This window comes from Peromyscus maniculatus, chromosome X (assembly GCF_049852395.1).
Source record: "Peromyscus maniculatus bairdii isolate BWxNUB_F1_BW_parent chromosome X, HU_Pman_BW_mat_3.1, whole genome shotgun sequence".
NCBI lineage: Eukaryota > Metazoa > Chordata > Mammalia > Rodentia > Cricetidae > Peromyscus > Peromyscus maniculatus.
The window spans coordinates 43,035,639-43,049,813 of record NC_134875.1 but is presented as its reverse complement, the minus strand read 5'-3'; the positions used below and the strand labels follow the sequence as shown (position 1 = coordinate 43,049,813).

At 39.5% G+C, this 14,175-nt stretch overlaps 1 protein-coding gene across 1 annotated transcript; it reads left to right on the top strand.

Annotated features, from left to right (window-relative positions):
* The first annotated feature begins 11,998 nt into the window (after window positions 1-11,998).
* LOC143271059 (periphilin-1-like) lies at window positions 11,999-13,087 on the top strand. Its single transcript, XM_076562931.1, has 2 exons — window positions 11,999-12,622; window positions 12,743-13,087. Exons 1-2 carry the CDS (start codon window positions 11,999-12,001, stop codon window positions 13,085-13,087), a joined length of 969 nt encoding a protein of 322 aa, XP_076419046.1.
* Window positions 13,088-14,175: the final 1,088 nt, after the last annotated feature.

Below are 14,175 nucleotides of genomic sequence, written 5' to 3'. Positions count from 1 at the left end.
AAAGGTATCTCTTTCCTTTCCCTTTCTGTTCTCCCACCCCAACTCATCTACCTAGTTCCCTTATGTTCTCTTGCCACCTTCCCTTACCTCTCCCCATGCTCGCTATTTTCTCAGGGGATCTTATCTATGCCCCCTTCGCACAATGATCTATGCACGTCTCTATTAGGGACCTCCTTATTACCTAGTTTCTCTGGGGTTGCTGAACTAGGTCCTCTTAATGTGGGTTACAGTTGTGTGGCTTGGGCAGTTTGTGGGACTACTGGCAGTAGAACAAGGATTTATCCATGGTGCATGAACTGGCTTTTTGGAGTCCATTCCCTATGCCTTGGGATACATTGATACAGGGGGAGCGGGATTAGTCCTGCCTCAACTCAACATGCCAGACTTTGTTAACTCCCCATGGGAAGCCTTACCCTCTCTGAGGAATGGATAAGGGATGGAGTGGGCAGAAGTTGGGGGGTGAAAGAGAGGAGGGGAGGGAGGAGGAACTGTGGTTGGTATGGAAAATGGAAAAAAATCTTTAAATTAAAAAATTAAAGATTACAAATCATTGCACGTAATTTCTAAAGAATTAATAAAAATCAGGAAATATTAACATTAAAAATTAAATCTGAAAGAAAATAAAAATGAATGAAAAATTAAAGAAAAAATAAAAGAGCACAAAAAACATGTTCTGTGTGCCAGGACCTCACCAGAAAAATCCCTATACTGGGAAACTCCAGGCAAACACCAAGCAGTGGCAATAGAATGTCTTAGGGTCAGTAATCATGTCTTAGTGTTGTTTTCAGCTGTGATCTCACATGGTACTTAAAGATTTTTAAAAGAATTTCTACAACATCATATCATAAAAAGTAAAAAAAAAACAAAATTAGAAACACTCTCCCAACAAAATACACCCAGGCCAGGGAGATTCAACACAGAATTCCACCAGACTTTCAAAGAAGAATTAACACTAATACTCCTCAAGTTGTTCTATAAAACAGAAAAAGAAGGAACACTTCAAAATTTGTTTTACTAAGCCAGCATTTCCCAATACCAAAACCAGTCAAAAACCCAACAAAAAAATAGAAGTATATAGGCCAATCTCTCTGATGAACATAAACACAAAAATTTCCATTAATATATTTGCAAGCCAAATTCAAGACCACATCCAAAAGATAATTTGACTTCATCCCTGAGAAGCAGGGATGGTTTGATACATGTAAACCAGTAGATTTAATCCACCACAAAGACTCAAGAAGAGAAGCCTCACGAGCAGCTCATTAGATGCTGAAAATGCCTTTACGAAAATCTAACATCTCTTCATGACAGAAGTCCTCAAGAATCTAGGGATAGAGGGTTGATATTTCAACGTAATAATGACAATATATAAGTCCTCTGTCAACTGGTCTGTGGTCACAATTGTAATAAAAACAAAGATTATGTGAATGTTAAGTTTATATTTGTAAAGTCAAGGTTTTTTTACAAAACTTCTCCTTTTCCTATTTGAAAGCTATAGAATTACACTGGCATTATAGGCAGGGTGGTAATCCTACAGATGTTGCAACTGGGTTAAGGGAAAATTATTTGTTAATATACTTTGTAAGAATACACTCATATGCAGCATACATCCACACCCACCTACACACACACACACACACACACACACACACACACACACACACACACGACAAGCCCACAACAAACATCATGATAAATGGAGAAAAACTGAAATCATTTCTGCTAAAATGAAGAACAAGACAAGAATGACCACTCTTTCTATTCTTTTTCAATAAATTACTTGAAGTCCTTGGTGGAGCAATGAAACAATGTGATAAAGGGGATACATATAGGAAAGATAAAAGTCTAATACACCTATTTGAAGATATGATTCTACACATAAAAGATCCCAAAGACTCCACAGGACAACTGGAGCTGAAAAATACATCCAGCAATGTTGTAGGATACAAAATTAAAAAAACAACATCTCTAGTTTTCCTGTATAGAAATGAAAAACATATCAAGAAACCATAAAACCAATCCATTCACAATGGGACCCAAAATATCTTGAAATAAATCTAATCAAGGAAGATAAAGACTTGTACAATGAAAACTTTACACACTGAAGAAAGAAATGAAAGACAAAACCAAAATATGGAAAGACATCTCATGCTCATAGTCTAGTAAGATTAGTAGGGTGAATATGTCCATCCTACTAAAAGTAATCTATGTATTCAATGCAATCAGGCAGGCCCAGAAGACGGCAGCTGAAACACAGATGCAATAAAGACCAGAAACTGAGCTATTACCCACTGAAGAGCTGGTGAAAACAAGCTCTTAATCAAGAGCTTGGAACAGGGGTGCCTTTAATCCCAACACCCTGGGAAGAAGCTATCTCCGTGGGACAGAACCAGAATGATTCTGAACATTCCTTCTGAGGCCAACCCAGGGCGCAGCTGCTAATCCTGCAAAACCCAACAACTTGGAGGTGTTGGTGACACTACTCTGCTCATCTGAACTCCATCCAGGAGAGGATTCCGATCCCTACAGTTTGAAGTCTGAAGAAACAAGATCAGCTGAGGAGTTGACAAATGAACCAAATGTGACCTGGGAACACAGAAGAAGGCGCTGTCCAGCCACCAAACCAGATCACCAGAATCATAAGTATATACTTCACTGACTGAGATCAGCTGCTCTTGAAGAAGCAGCCCGATAACACCAATTTAACCAAGAACTCCTAGTGAACCAAGACTAAAAATTAGAACAAGAGAGGCACTCTCAGACACAGACACCACCTGCACGGAGCAGAGGAAGAGATGAGTAGACACCAGTGCAAAAATACAGGCAACAACATACAGACCTATATGGCAACATCAGAACCTAGTGATTCTACACCTGCAAGACCTGAACATACCAAGACAGAAGAAACAGAAGAACTCAATCCTAAAAATGACTTTAAGAAGATGATAGAGGCATTTAAAGGGGAAATAAAAAAATTTCCTTAAAAGGGAAATAAAAAACTCCATTAAAGAGGAAATAAAAACTTCCCTTAAAGAGGAAATGAAAAACTCCATTAAAGAGGAAATAAAAAACTCCCTTAAAGAAATGGAAGAAAAAACGAACAAAAAATGGGAAGAAATCAAAGAAAGCCAAGCAAAAGCAATTAAACCGATGAAAGAAACATTCCAAGATCTGAAAAATGAATTTGAGACAATAAAGAAAACACATGCTGAGGGAATGCTGGAAATAGAAGTCCTGACTAAACAAACAGGAACTACAGAGATAAGCATAATCAACCTATTGCAAGAGATGGAACAGAGAATCTCTGACCCTGAAGACACAATAGAGAAAATAGATTCATAGGCAAAGAAAACACTAAAGACAAAAAAGTCGTAACACAAAACGTCCAAGAAATTTGGGACACTATGAAAAGACCAAACCTAAGAATAATAGGGATAGAAGAAGGAGAAGAATACCAAGTCAAAGGCCCAGAAAATATATTCAACAAAATCATAGAAGAATACTTTACTGAGCAAACCTCAATGAAACATTTCACTATTAAGATAAGAATACATACTCTGTCAAGCTGATAATAGAAAAATTAATTAATTAATTTAAAAAAATAAAAGAAAAAAATTTGAAATATTAAACAAACAAATATTTTACTAAGGTCAAAAAAACGGAGACCTAGCGACTGATCATTCCTCTCTACATTCCATTCTTTCCCTTGTTTTATAAATTTTAAAATTTTTTATCAGTGGATTCCGCTGGAGTTTATCAGTGCATTCTGCTGGAGGATCCAATGCAGATAAGAACTGGAGGGCACCTGTTGCAAGTCACCCTCTGGAGCGATGGAAGGATGTTTCTACTAGCACGTGGAGGAGACCCTATCTAGTGTTGGTGTGACCCCGGAGTTTGATTTCTGTCTTTCCTCAGGACAGTGAGGTTCCTCTTTGGATTCCTGAGCACTGAATGTGCCCTGTGGCTGCTGATGAAGCCCAACATGACAGAGACCTAATGTGTCTCCATGAAAAAAATCTACCCTTCTGATGCCAATAGAGATTGAGAGCCCAATATGGCCAGCTTTGGCAAGCATTGATGTAAGCCTAGGAACTGTAGCCATGAGATTGGATTCTCCAGAAGAGCTGCCAGCTAAAGTCATGCTGGGATCACGAAAAACGGGCCTTGGGGTTCATGTTCCTGGAATTGTATCCATGCCAGTGGATGTCCACACAATCCAGAAGAGAGTCTGACATTTCTGCTGCTGCTGTTGCTGTTATAACAACGGCGCACACCGCTGCTACTGTTTCTGGGATTACCATTTCATAATTGCTTACTACAGCTAGCACAGTGGAGACCCTGACAACAAAAGTAGCTACCACAGTTAGTTAATCTTTCATTCTATTGGGCGTGAGAAATTCAATTCATTAGTTATATACATCTCAATTGGCTTTGAAAATTATAAACTTATAAACCAAAGTTCCAGTTGCTTTTGGGATACTATCTTACAAGGACTCCAATGTACAGTATGGCTCGTTAAGGAAGGGAATGGCTCAGTTGTCTTTAGCCTACTGACTATGGGTGAGATAGGACCTCTGTTGGTCTTTTCTGTATCAAACACACAGATTGCAAGCCCAGTGCCAGTTTGAGATCTTTGGAAGCCATTAACCATACAGCTCATACATGATTGAGCCGGTATGATAATGAGTATTCAGAGACGGGTAATACCTGGGTGGCACTCAACATCCTAAGACAGAGCACCTTTGTGGCCTGGGCAGGCGACTCCATGATGTGTAAGGTGACCTGCTGACGTCCCACACAACCCAAGTCAGCTCATTTTTTTAATTAAAGGGGGACCTGCAGGGTCCTGGCCCCAGCTTTGGGTAACTGTTGCCTTGCTTGCAGACCTTGATCTTGATATCCTCCCAATGCTAATTCCCTGCCAGATTCCACCATCCTGAATGCTTAAGGGAAGTTCCTTGTGTGTGTATCCTGAATAAAGGGCTTTAAAAGCTTAGGTGCAAGATTGTAAAACATCAGTAGCGCACTTCTACCCTCTGGGGTCCTCCCATTGTGCTGTAAGCCTGTATTTAACCTCCTACCCCCTCAAGAAATGACATTCAAAATTTTAAAAATATATATATATTAATAATAATTATATATATAAAATTGATTGAATACTGCAAATGTAATCTATGAATACCACAAATGTGATTAATATCATGAGTGTAGGTAATGAATATCATGAGTGATGAGTGTAACTTAAAAATAAATAAATAAATAAAAAAATTTACAAAACAATAATGTTATCATTGAATGAGTGCTTGGAACCAGGAGCTAACTGACTGGAATTAGCCACAGAGAAGCCAGGAATACAGATAGGGAAGTTGGACAAGAAGGAGGAGGGAGGGACTTGTTAATCAAGAGCTCTCTTTGACCTGGGACATGTGGATAGAAGGTGTGCTGGCTGGGTCTCCGGTAAGAAAGGGAAAGTCAGCTGGCCACTCCTCCTGTGCCTCTTTGTGGTAATATTGTGTTCCCCAAAATATTGTGCACCCTAATAAACTTATCTGGGGTCAGAGACAGAACAGCCACTAGATACAAAGGCTGGAAAATGGTGGCACACACACCTTTAATCCTAGCACTCCAGAGGTAGAAATCCCTCTGGATCTCTGTGAGTTCAAGGCCACACTGGAAAGAGCCAGTCATGATGACACATACCTTTAATCCCAAGAAATGAGCCTTTCATCCCAGGGAGTGTTGGCAGAAAGGAAAGATATATAAGGCATGAGGACCAGAAACTAGAAGCATTTGGTTGGTGAAGCTTTCAGGCTTTGGAGCAGCACATTTCCGCTGAGATTCATTCTGGATGAGGACTCAGAGGCTTCCATTCTGAGGAAACAGGACCAGCTGAGGAATTGGCAAAGTGAGACAGCTGTGGCTTGTTCTGCATCTGATCTACCAGCATTCACCCCAATAACTGGCCTCAGGGGTGATTTTATTAATAAGACTCTTTAAGATTCACGCTACACTTCTTTGATCTATAAGGTATTGACCCAAAATCTGATTCTCTAGTTTTCATTGGTAATGGAGCCATTTAGCGAAACACAACATTCTCTTGTCATTTCAAGTTCTTTGTGCTTAGGGTAGTACAGTTTTTATAATCATTTATTCATTCAACAAAATATCATAAGCACTCACTATGTGTTTTACTATCTTTAAAATGTTGAGGTTATTTAAATCATCTTAATTTTCCAGGAAGTATATACTTTTCCCTATTTGCCTGCTCTTTACTCTTATGTTTAAACATTTTGTTTTCATTAAGCTGTATTTAACTACATTTTATGTTTCCTATCTAATAATTCTAATGTATAATGATCCACTAGCCTCAATTATCTGTTGTCTTTTTCAGCCTTGTTACTTAATTAGGTAAGAATTTTCTTATATATAACATGATCATTTCTCAGAAAAATTTCAATGGAATGTTTGAGGACTGAGAGAAAGGACATTCCTCTAAAAGATTTTAGTTTTCTTCTGTGAGTCTGGAATCTATATGAATTGAATTCTTGGTTTGAGGTTTTGTGGCACAATTAAGTTAGTGTGAATTAGACTTACTCTTATGTACCTCTTTGTGGTTATGAATTCTGAGGATTTATCTTTGTACTCACCAACAAGGTTGATACTAGCAAGTTTACGTGTAGTTCTCCAGGCTTCTCTCTTGGGGTTGGATTGTCCATGAGGGTTTATTTGTTAGTTTGCCTTATGCTGAGGTAAATTTGCCTGTCCTAGTCTTATGTGGGATCTTCTCTTGGGCTTTTAAGACCTTGAATTTCCCCATGATTCTGAGAGTTACCTCAATCTCACCCAAATCTCTTGGAAGCAAGTCAATTGTAGTTCTCAGATTTTACCATCATTCATTGCTTAGCCTAAATATTCTTTTAATTATTTTGTCAGTATGCAGTTATCTGTAGAGACTTAAGGGTTTTTTTTAGTATTTTTATGTTTTGCATTTGAAGGTTTATCCAGGTCATCTAATTCTCTATCAAGACTATTCTTCTTTTTTAATCCATAAGGGAACTGTTGGTTTTAGACTGCATCACCATAAGATTCATCCTGTTAGAAGTCTCACTCTGAAATATCCACCCTTAATTATTTTCATCAAGAAAGATCTCATTAAAGAGAGATTAATTGATTTAACTCATCCTGTTTTCTGACAATAATTCAATAGACACAAATACATTAATAAGCATTGATTTTTTGGCTAAATATCAAATTAACTGACATTGTTATTCAGCAAACAGGAGTATCATAAACTCATATTATCAAACATTTTTATAGCCTCAAATGAAGACAAATATCAGATTTCAGAAGCTTTCTGGTTGTAGCAACACCTGTGTTACTACCCATTCACCATGACCGAGCGAGAGGCTGAGGATTAAAAAGAGAGACAAGACAGCGGGTCTTTCCTCTCAGTAGAATGCCCCCTATTGATGGTGGGAGGAGACCTTAAATACAGACTTACAATACAGTTGAAGAACATGGGAGGGCAAAAGTTTGCTAAGGATGTTTTACATTCTAGCACTACATCAACATGCAGGATACACAAACAAGGAACCTGCAGTAAGCTGTTTAGGAGGAATGAAACCGGCAGGGAATTAGCTTAAGGAGGACATCTGATCAAGGTCAGCAGGCAAGGCAACAGCTCCCCAAAACCGGGGGCCAGGGCCCAACAGGTCCCCCCTTTTTACTAAAAACTGAGCTCCTGCCTTAGGCTGCATGGGACATCAGCATATCAACTTACCCATCATAGGGAGTACCTGCCCAGGCCCCACAGGTCCCCTGACTTAGGGTGGTGCATGCCTCCAGGCATTACCCATCATTGAATACTGATTTATCATACAGGCTCAGCTGTGTGTGAGCTGTAGGGTTAACTGCTGCCATAGATCTAAAAGTGACGCTGGGCTTCCAATCTGTACTTTCGACACAGGAAAGACCAAAGTCCTAACCCGCCCATAGCCAGTGCATTAGGACAACTGAGCCATTCCCTTCCTTAACGAGCCTTACTGCAAATTGGAGCCCTTGTCAGATGGTATCCCAAAAGGAAGTGGACTCAAGTTTTATTAATTTTATAACTTTTAAAGCCAATCAAAATGCATATTACTGCTGAATTAAATTTATCATACCCAGTAGAATGAAGGAGTAATTAACTGTAGTAGCTACTTTTGCTGCCAGGGTCTCCACTTTACTAGCTGTAGAAACCAAGTGTGAAATAGCAATCTCAGAAACAGTAGCAGCAGTGGCTGCTATCGCTGTAGTAGCAGCAACAGCTGCAGTGAAGTCAAGTTGTATTTTGGAGCATGGAAGCACCATCTGTGTCTACAGCCATGGTCCACTGGCATGTACCCAACTCCAGGAACATGAACCACCAAGGCCCATTTTCCTTCATCCCAGCGTGACTTAAGCTGGTAGCTCTGCAAAAGAACACCTAAGAACCGCAAAGAAAGACAGAGACAGCATACAAGCAGCAGAAGTAACGGTCTCGTTACGGTTACATTTCAAGCTCACAAATTTTAAGGTATCTTTTAAAGGGGGCTAGATGAATTCCAGGGCGCCATAAATGTTGTACAAAGCCATTCCTGAAAAGGTAGGTGCTACACCAGCGTGAAGAGGATGGCAAACATGAAAAAGCCCTGCTGGCATGGTACTGTTAACAAATGGAGGTCAGTGACCATACTACCAAATATCAGGGTTGCCCTTTAATCTCCAAGGTGCCTGAGTGACATGTTCTCAAACATTCTTGAAAAAGCAGTTATCATACATTCCCTTCTGAAGAGACCAACCACATGGCTACAGTTCCTAGGCTTACATTAATGTTTGTCAAGGTTGGCCGTCTTGGGCTCTCAATCCCTACTGGCATCAGAAATAATATTTTAAACTGCACCGTTTTTCTTGTTAGCTCAGTTTATTAATTAATTGATTGCTTTATTTATTTATTTATTTATTACTTTATTTATGTATTTATTTATTTATATTGTGTGTGTGTGTGTGTGTCTCTGTGTGTATGTCTGTGTTGTGTTGATTTTCCACAAATCTCAGCTGCAGATACCTCGTGCTGGTTCTGGCATCCACCATTCTAGGCTTCTTAGCTGCTTCTGGAGCTTTTGAAAACAGCCATCCACTACAGTAGCTCCCCAGAAAGGCGTGGTGGGTTCTGGAAAGCACAGGTTTGTAATGGCATTTCTCCCCAGGGATTCAGAGAAACCAAGTGCAGGAGAGAAGGCTCCACACTTCACAAACTGCTGTGGTATTTGAACTGCCAAAGTCCTACTCTGCTATTATGGAGCCTTTCACCCATGATCATTACTCTTTCCTACTAATTGATACATGCAAATATTCAACCAGTTTCATGTTTCTTGAAGTATGTTTGACGTACACTAATATTGGCCACATGTTAATACAAGAGTATGGATCATGGCTTGATGTACTTGGGATGCCTTAGCTCAAGCAGTGTTGCATAGGCTTCTTTCACTCATCCTGTTGGGGTTGGGGGCACTGGAAGTCTAAGAAAAGCCTGTAGTGATGCAGTCCATTCATTCTGAACTGTAATTACCTCAGGTCTCATTGAAACAAATAATCTAACCACACTGGAGAAAGTGTCTTATTGATTTTTCTTTAATTGTTTTTTATTAGTTGTTTTTTGAGATATTCTTTCTATGTGTTTGATCATATTTATCCCTGCCAACTATTTCTCAACTCATTCCCCCCACATTCCTACCCACTTAATTTTGTGTCTTCTTAAAACAACAACAACAAAACGTTTCTTTAAGACCAAAGTGTAGTGCCAGATATCCTTGGGTGTTTGTTCTTCAGCTGGAGCAATGTCAACTTCCCAGACCTACATTCTTAAAAGGAAATTGCCCTTCCTTTCCCAGCAGATAACACTTGTCAATAGCTCCTAGGCATAGAGGGGGATTGTGTGCCCAGCTCCCACTTCCATGCTGGCATTTGGTCTGCCTTGGGCTTGCACAGGTTTGTTTTCTTTTTCATGGTGTTGCAGTTTGTGTGAGTTCATATGTGCTACTGCCCTACTGTGTCCAGAAGTTCCTTGTATTCCTCCACCACCTCAGATTATTATACTCTTTCTTTGTCCTCTTCTTCAATGATCTCTGAAGCCTGTGAGGGGAGGATGAGGTACCTAGGTTCCCTTTAAGGCTGAGCATTCTTCTGTCTCTAATTCTCTGCACCTTGGCCAGTTGTTGGCCACTATGTTAACCACCGTTTACTCCATTTCAGAGCTCCTTTGATGAGGAATAAGAGATATATTGATCTACGGCTGTAATGATAAGTCAGTTTAATACTATGTGCATTTACAGTATAACATAACAGTAATAAGTTCTCCCCTAGAGCCTATGACTGCTAGCTGTATGTTCTTGGTCTGATAATGGTGCTAGTATGGGTTTCCACTTGTGGAGAGGAACTTAAATCCAATCAAAAAGTGCTTGGTTACACCAATACTATTTGAGCTGCTAATACACCAATGGCCATGTGTTATGATGATCATTGTTGTAGCTCAAAGGTTTCATAGATAGGTGTGACTGATGATGACTTTTCTCCTTTGGTAGCCTGCATAGCATCTTCCAGCACATGTAAAGAAGCCAGTAGGGATTAAACATTTAGATCATTACCAACTTGATTCTGCCATGTTCTATGACTCAAGTATGGGTAACTTCAACAGTAGGGTTAATGAAAATAAAAGGCCAAATGTTATGACATTATTTTTCCTGTTATATAAATTAATTTTAATAAATTTTACATTTGTTGTATATATTAAATAAATATATTATAAGCTTGTAGTTTAAGGTACTTTAATTTTTCACTAGTGAAATTTATTAGAATATTATGATTTTTTGCTATTATGTAAATTAATTTTGATTCATTTTAAATTTGTTCACTGTTAAATAAATATTTTATGTGCTTCTATTTTTTGCCTTATATGTTTTAAATGTTTATCTACATTTTATTTAATTTTTAAAGTTTTAGAAATGAAAATACAATCACATCCTTTCCTTTTCTATTTCTTTCCCTTCATATCCTCTCCTCCTGGATGCCTCTCAAATTTATGTTGTCTTTTCCTTGATCATCACATGCACACACACACACACACACACACACACACACACACACACACACACATACACGTGCGCACAAATATATAAATACAATGTTCCCAGTCTATTTCGTGTTGCTTGTGTATGTATTTGATTTCAGAGCTGACCACTTGATATTGGTAACCTGTTAAAATGGTCATCCTTGGCAAAGCCTAATTCTTTAGTAGTCTGTAGTTCTTTATTTAGAGGTGGAACCCTATGAGATTTCCCCCTTCAAGTTAGCATATTGATTGGATTGTCCTTATTCAGGTCTTGTTTAGGCAGTCATATTGTTGAAATATCATGGGTGAAGCTTCCATTTCATTTCTGTTTCCTACAATCTTTCCTCTTCCTCTTAATGATGATCCCTGAGCCTTAGGCGCAGGAGTTTTTTGTGTGTGTATCTTGGGGCTAGAATCCCCACAATCACTTTTTCTCTGATGTTGAGTGGTTGTGGTTTTCTGCAATGGTCTCTCTCTGTTGCAAAGAGAAGCTTTTTTTGGTGAGGGGTGAGAGCTCCACTTTTTTGTAGGAAGTGGAATTCACTTAGGAATTGTACTGATTTAGTCAAGTGGTGGTACTGCATTCTCCTGTATGACACATGCCCTCACTAGCCCCTGCTAATTTCCTAGCTTACAAGTGCCTGCCATGATTTCCGTGCTGTTGGGTAGGCCTAAGTTTAATTAGAGAGCTGTTGGTGCGGTTTCAGCAGCATCGGTGGAACGTACTTATTGGGGAGTTCTGATGACGAATTTTTAGACAATAACAGATTCTTGAGCTGAGCCATGAGTGTGGTTGGAAATTGAAAGTGAACCGGAAGGGAAGTACGAATTTCTGTGCGCAGAAGTCCAGTGGCTTCCAAAACAGATGAAATGTGGTCTGAGGGATGGTGTGACTACAAGCGACTTCCAGTAAAACAAGCTCAGGGATGGTATGACTACAAGCGACTTCCAGGAAAACATGCGCCTTCTTGGAACCATCCCAGTGATGGTAACCATAGATTAATTAATGTTGTGCCAAAGAGACCGCCTCTGGGAGACAAGAGATCTTCTCTGCTAGCCAAACCCAAGGAAGCAGGCTACAGTAGATACTACTGTCATGTTGATTACCAAGAATGGGTCAAGGGCCGCTGTTTTACTCAGGATCCAAGAAGAGCCCCACCCTACAAAAGAGGCCATTATGGCTACCGATGGTCAAGAGATGAGTATTCCACAAGCCAACAGCCTCAATACAGGGCCATGAGAAATGGCTTTAGAAGAAAACGTTTCTATTGTTCCCATTATTCAAGACAAAGCTCTCCCCATAAACGGGGCGCTCCTTTTTTGAGAGAATCACGTGTGGGCGGGAAGGACTCCTTACATAGCAGATTTGGATCCAGTCTCAGCAGTAGAAGCAGGATGCGCTCCTTCCATCAGTCTCGATGTAGATGGAAAGAGAGAGCCATCCAGGTTTTGAAAACATCAACAGATACTATACCCTCAAGTTCTTCATCCAAGGTGTTAAAAAGCCCCAGCCGGCTGACTGAGAAGGAACAGGCTGATGCTGCAAGCAAGAGGGCTAATGAAAATCCCAAGGCATCAGAAGTAAATAACTTGGCTGAAATTTCCGAGTTTGAGATGGGATCCAAGGAACCATTATGTATCAACCAGACAGAAGAACCCGAGTCAAACACAACAGCTGGCCCAGAATTGTGTGAAGACAGCCAGCTTAGCATTCGCTCTAAAGCGATTGCATCAAAAATCACTGAGATTGAGAAGGTTTACCGACAAGTCTGTGAAACTTTCGGGATGGTGGTGGAAAGGCTGGTTGAAAAGGATCGTTCCTTAGAAAAATCTATACAGTTTGCAATGAAGCAGAGTTTGCATGAAATAGGTGAGCAACATGTTGAAGAACTCAAGCATTTCATTATGGAGTATGATAATTCTACTCCAGATTTTGGAGACCCTTTTTTAAAGAATTAGGACTTGGTTCAAAAAAATGTTTAAAGCTTCTATATTTCTTACCTTTGGATTGTTTAAATCCTTAATATTTTGTGATGAAGAGAAATATTTTGTAACTGACCACGTTGCTAGTATCAAATAAACATCTACAATATCTTTTAAAGTCTCTTAATTAGAATGCTTTCCCTATGTGTAGAATCGTCTAATCCATCTTCATACATCTCCTCCCAAAAATAATGCTCAATTAACTTTTTAATGTTTGAAAAAACAGTTCTGGAGAGCAGCTCTCTGTACTTAACTCATGTTCAATAGTCTTCCATGGTGTGCTGGTCTCAGGAGTTTAATTTGTAGTTAGCGCTCATTCCAGGTTGCATCATAGGCATTGTTAGCATTTTGCGTTGAGTTTGTCTGCTGCCTGCTTTTCTTCTGCTTTGCAACTTTTGGTGATGTCAAAACATGCTGTCTTAAGGAAGTAGAACTTAGCTGTCTTGCAATATTTCTTTTGAGAATAATTCTTCTTTAGTATTGGAAAAAAGCACTTAAAAAATCTCTAAAGGACACATTAAAACAAAACCTTCTTCTCAAGTCATTGAACTTAGTGTGTCTCTTCTATGAAGTGAGGCTTCTAATGGCTCTCTCTGAACAACATTTTAGATAAGACTGATAGGAGGGGTAACCTGAGATGCAAGATGCATTTTAACTTGAAATTTCTCAGAAACACTACTGGTAGCTATAAAAAATTAGACTATACAACAACTTGGAGTTTTGTTTTAGGCCTGTTCTTTATCAAAGAGGGACCTGACAAGGAGCTCATGCTTGTGATAAAATGACAGACTTCTCTGTTAATTTCCGTGATCTAAGTTCTGTGGACTTAGCGAATCTCCCTCTTCACAAGTGTTATCATAGAAACGAGGCAGACTAAGGCATTGCACCATATGGAATGGGCTCTAAAAAGGCAGTTAATGAGCAGGGAAACAAGGAGGACCCTAAGAGGGATGCATGCATCACCTTGGGAAGGAGAAACAGAGGATATCTACATGAGTAAACTGGGGGTGAGGGGGCCAATCGTGGGAAGGGGATGAGGAGTGAGAAGCTGGTCAAGGTGGGGG

Excerpts from the sequence above, each read along its gene's own strand:
- LOC143271059 (XM_076562931.1), top strand. The coding sequence starts at position 11,999 with ATGTGGTCTGAGGGATGGTGTGACTACAAGCGACTTCCAGTAAAACAA. Across the intron at positions 12,623-12,742 it reads CCTCAAGTTCTTCATCCAAG|ATGGGATCCAAGGAACCATT; the intron begins GTGTTAAAAAGC and ends TCCGAGTTTGAG.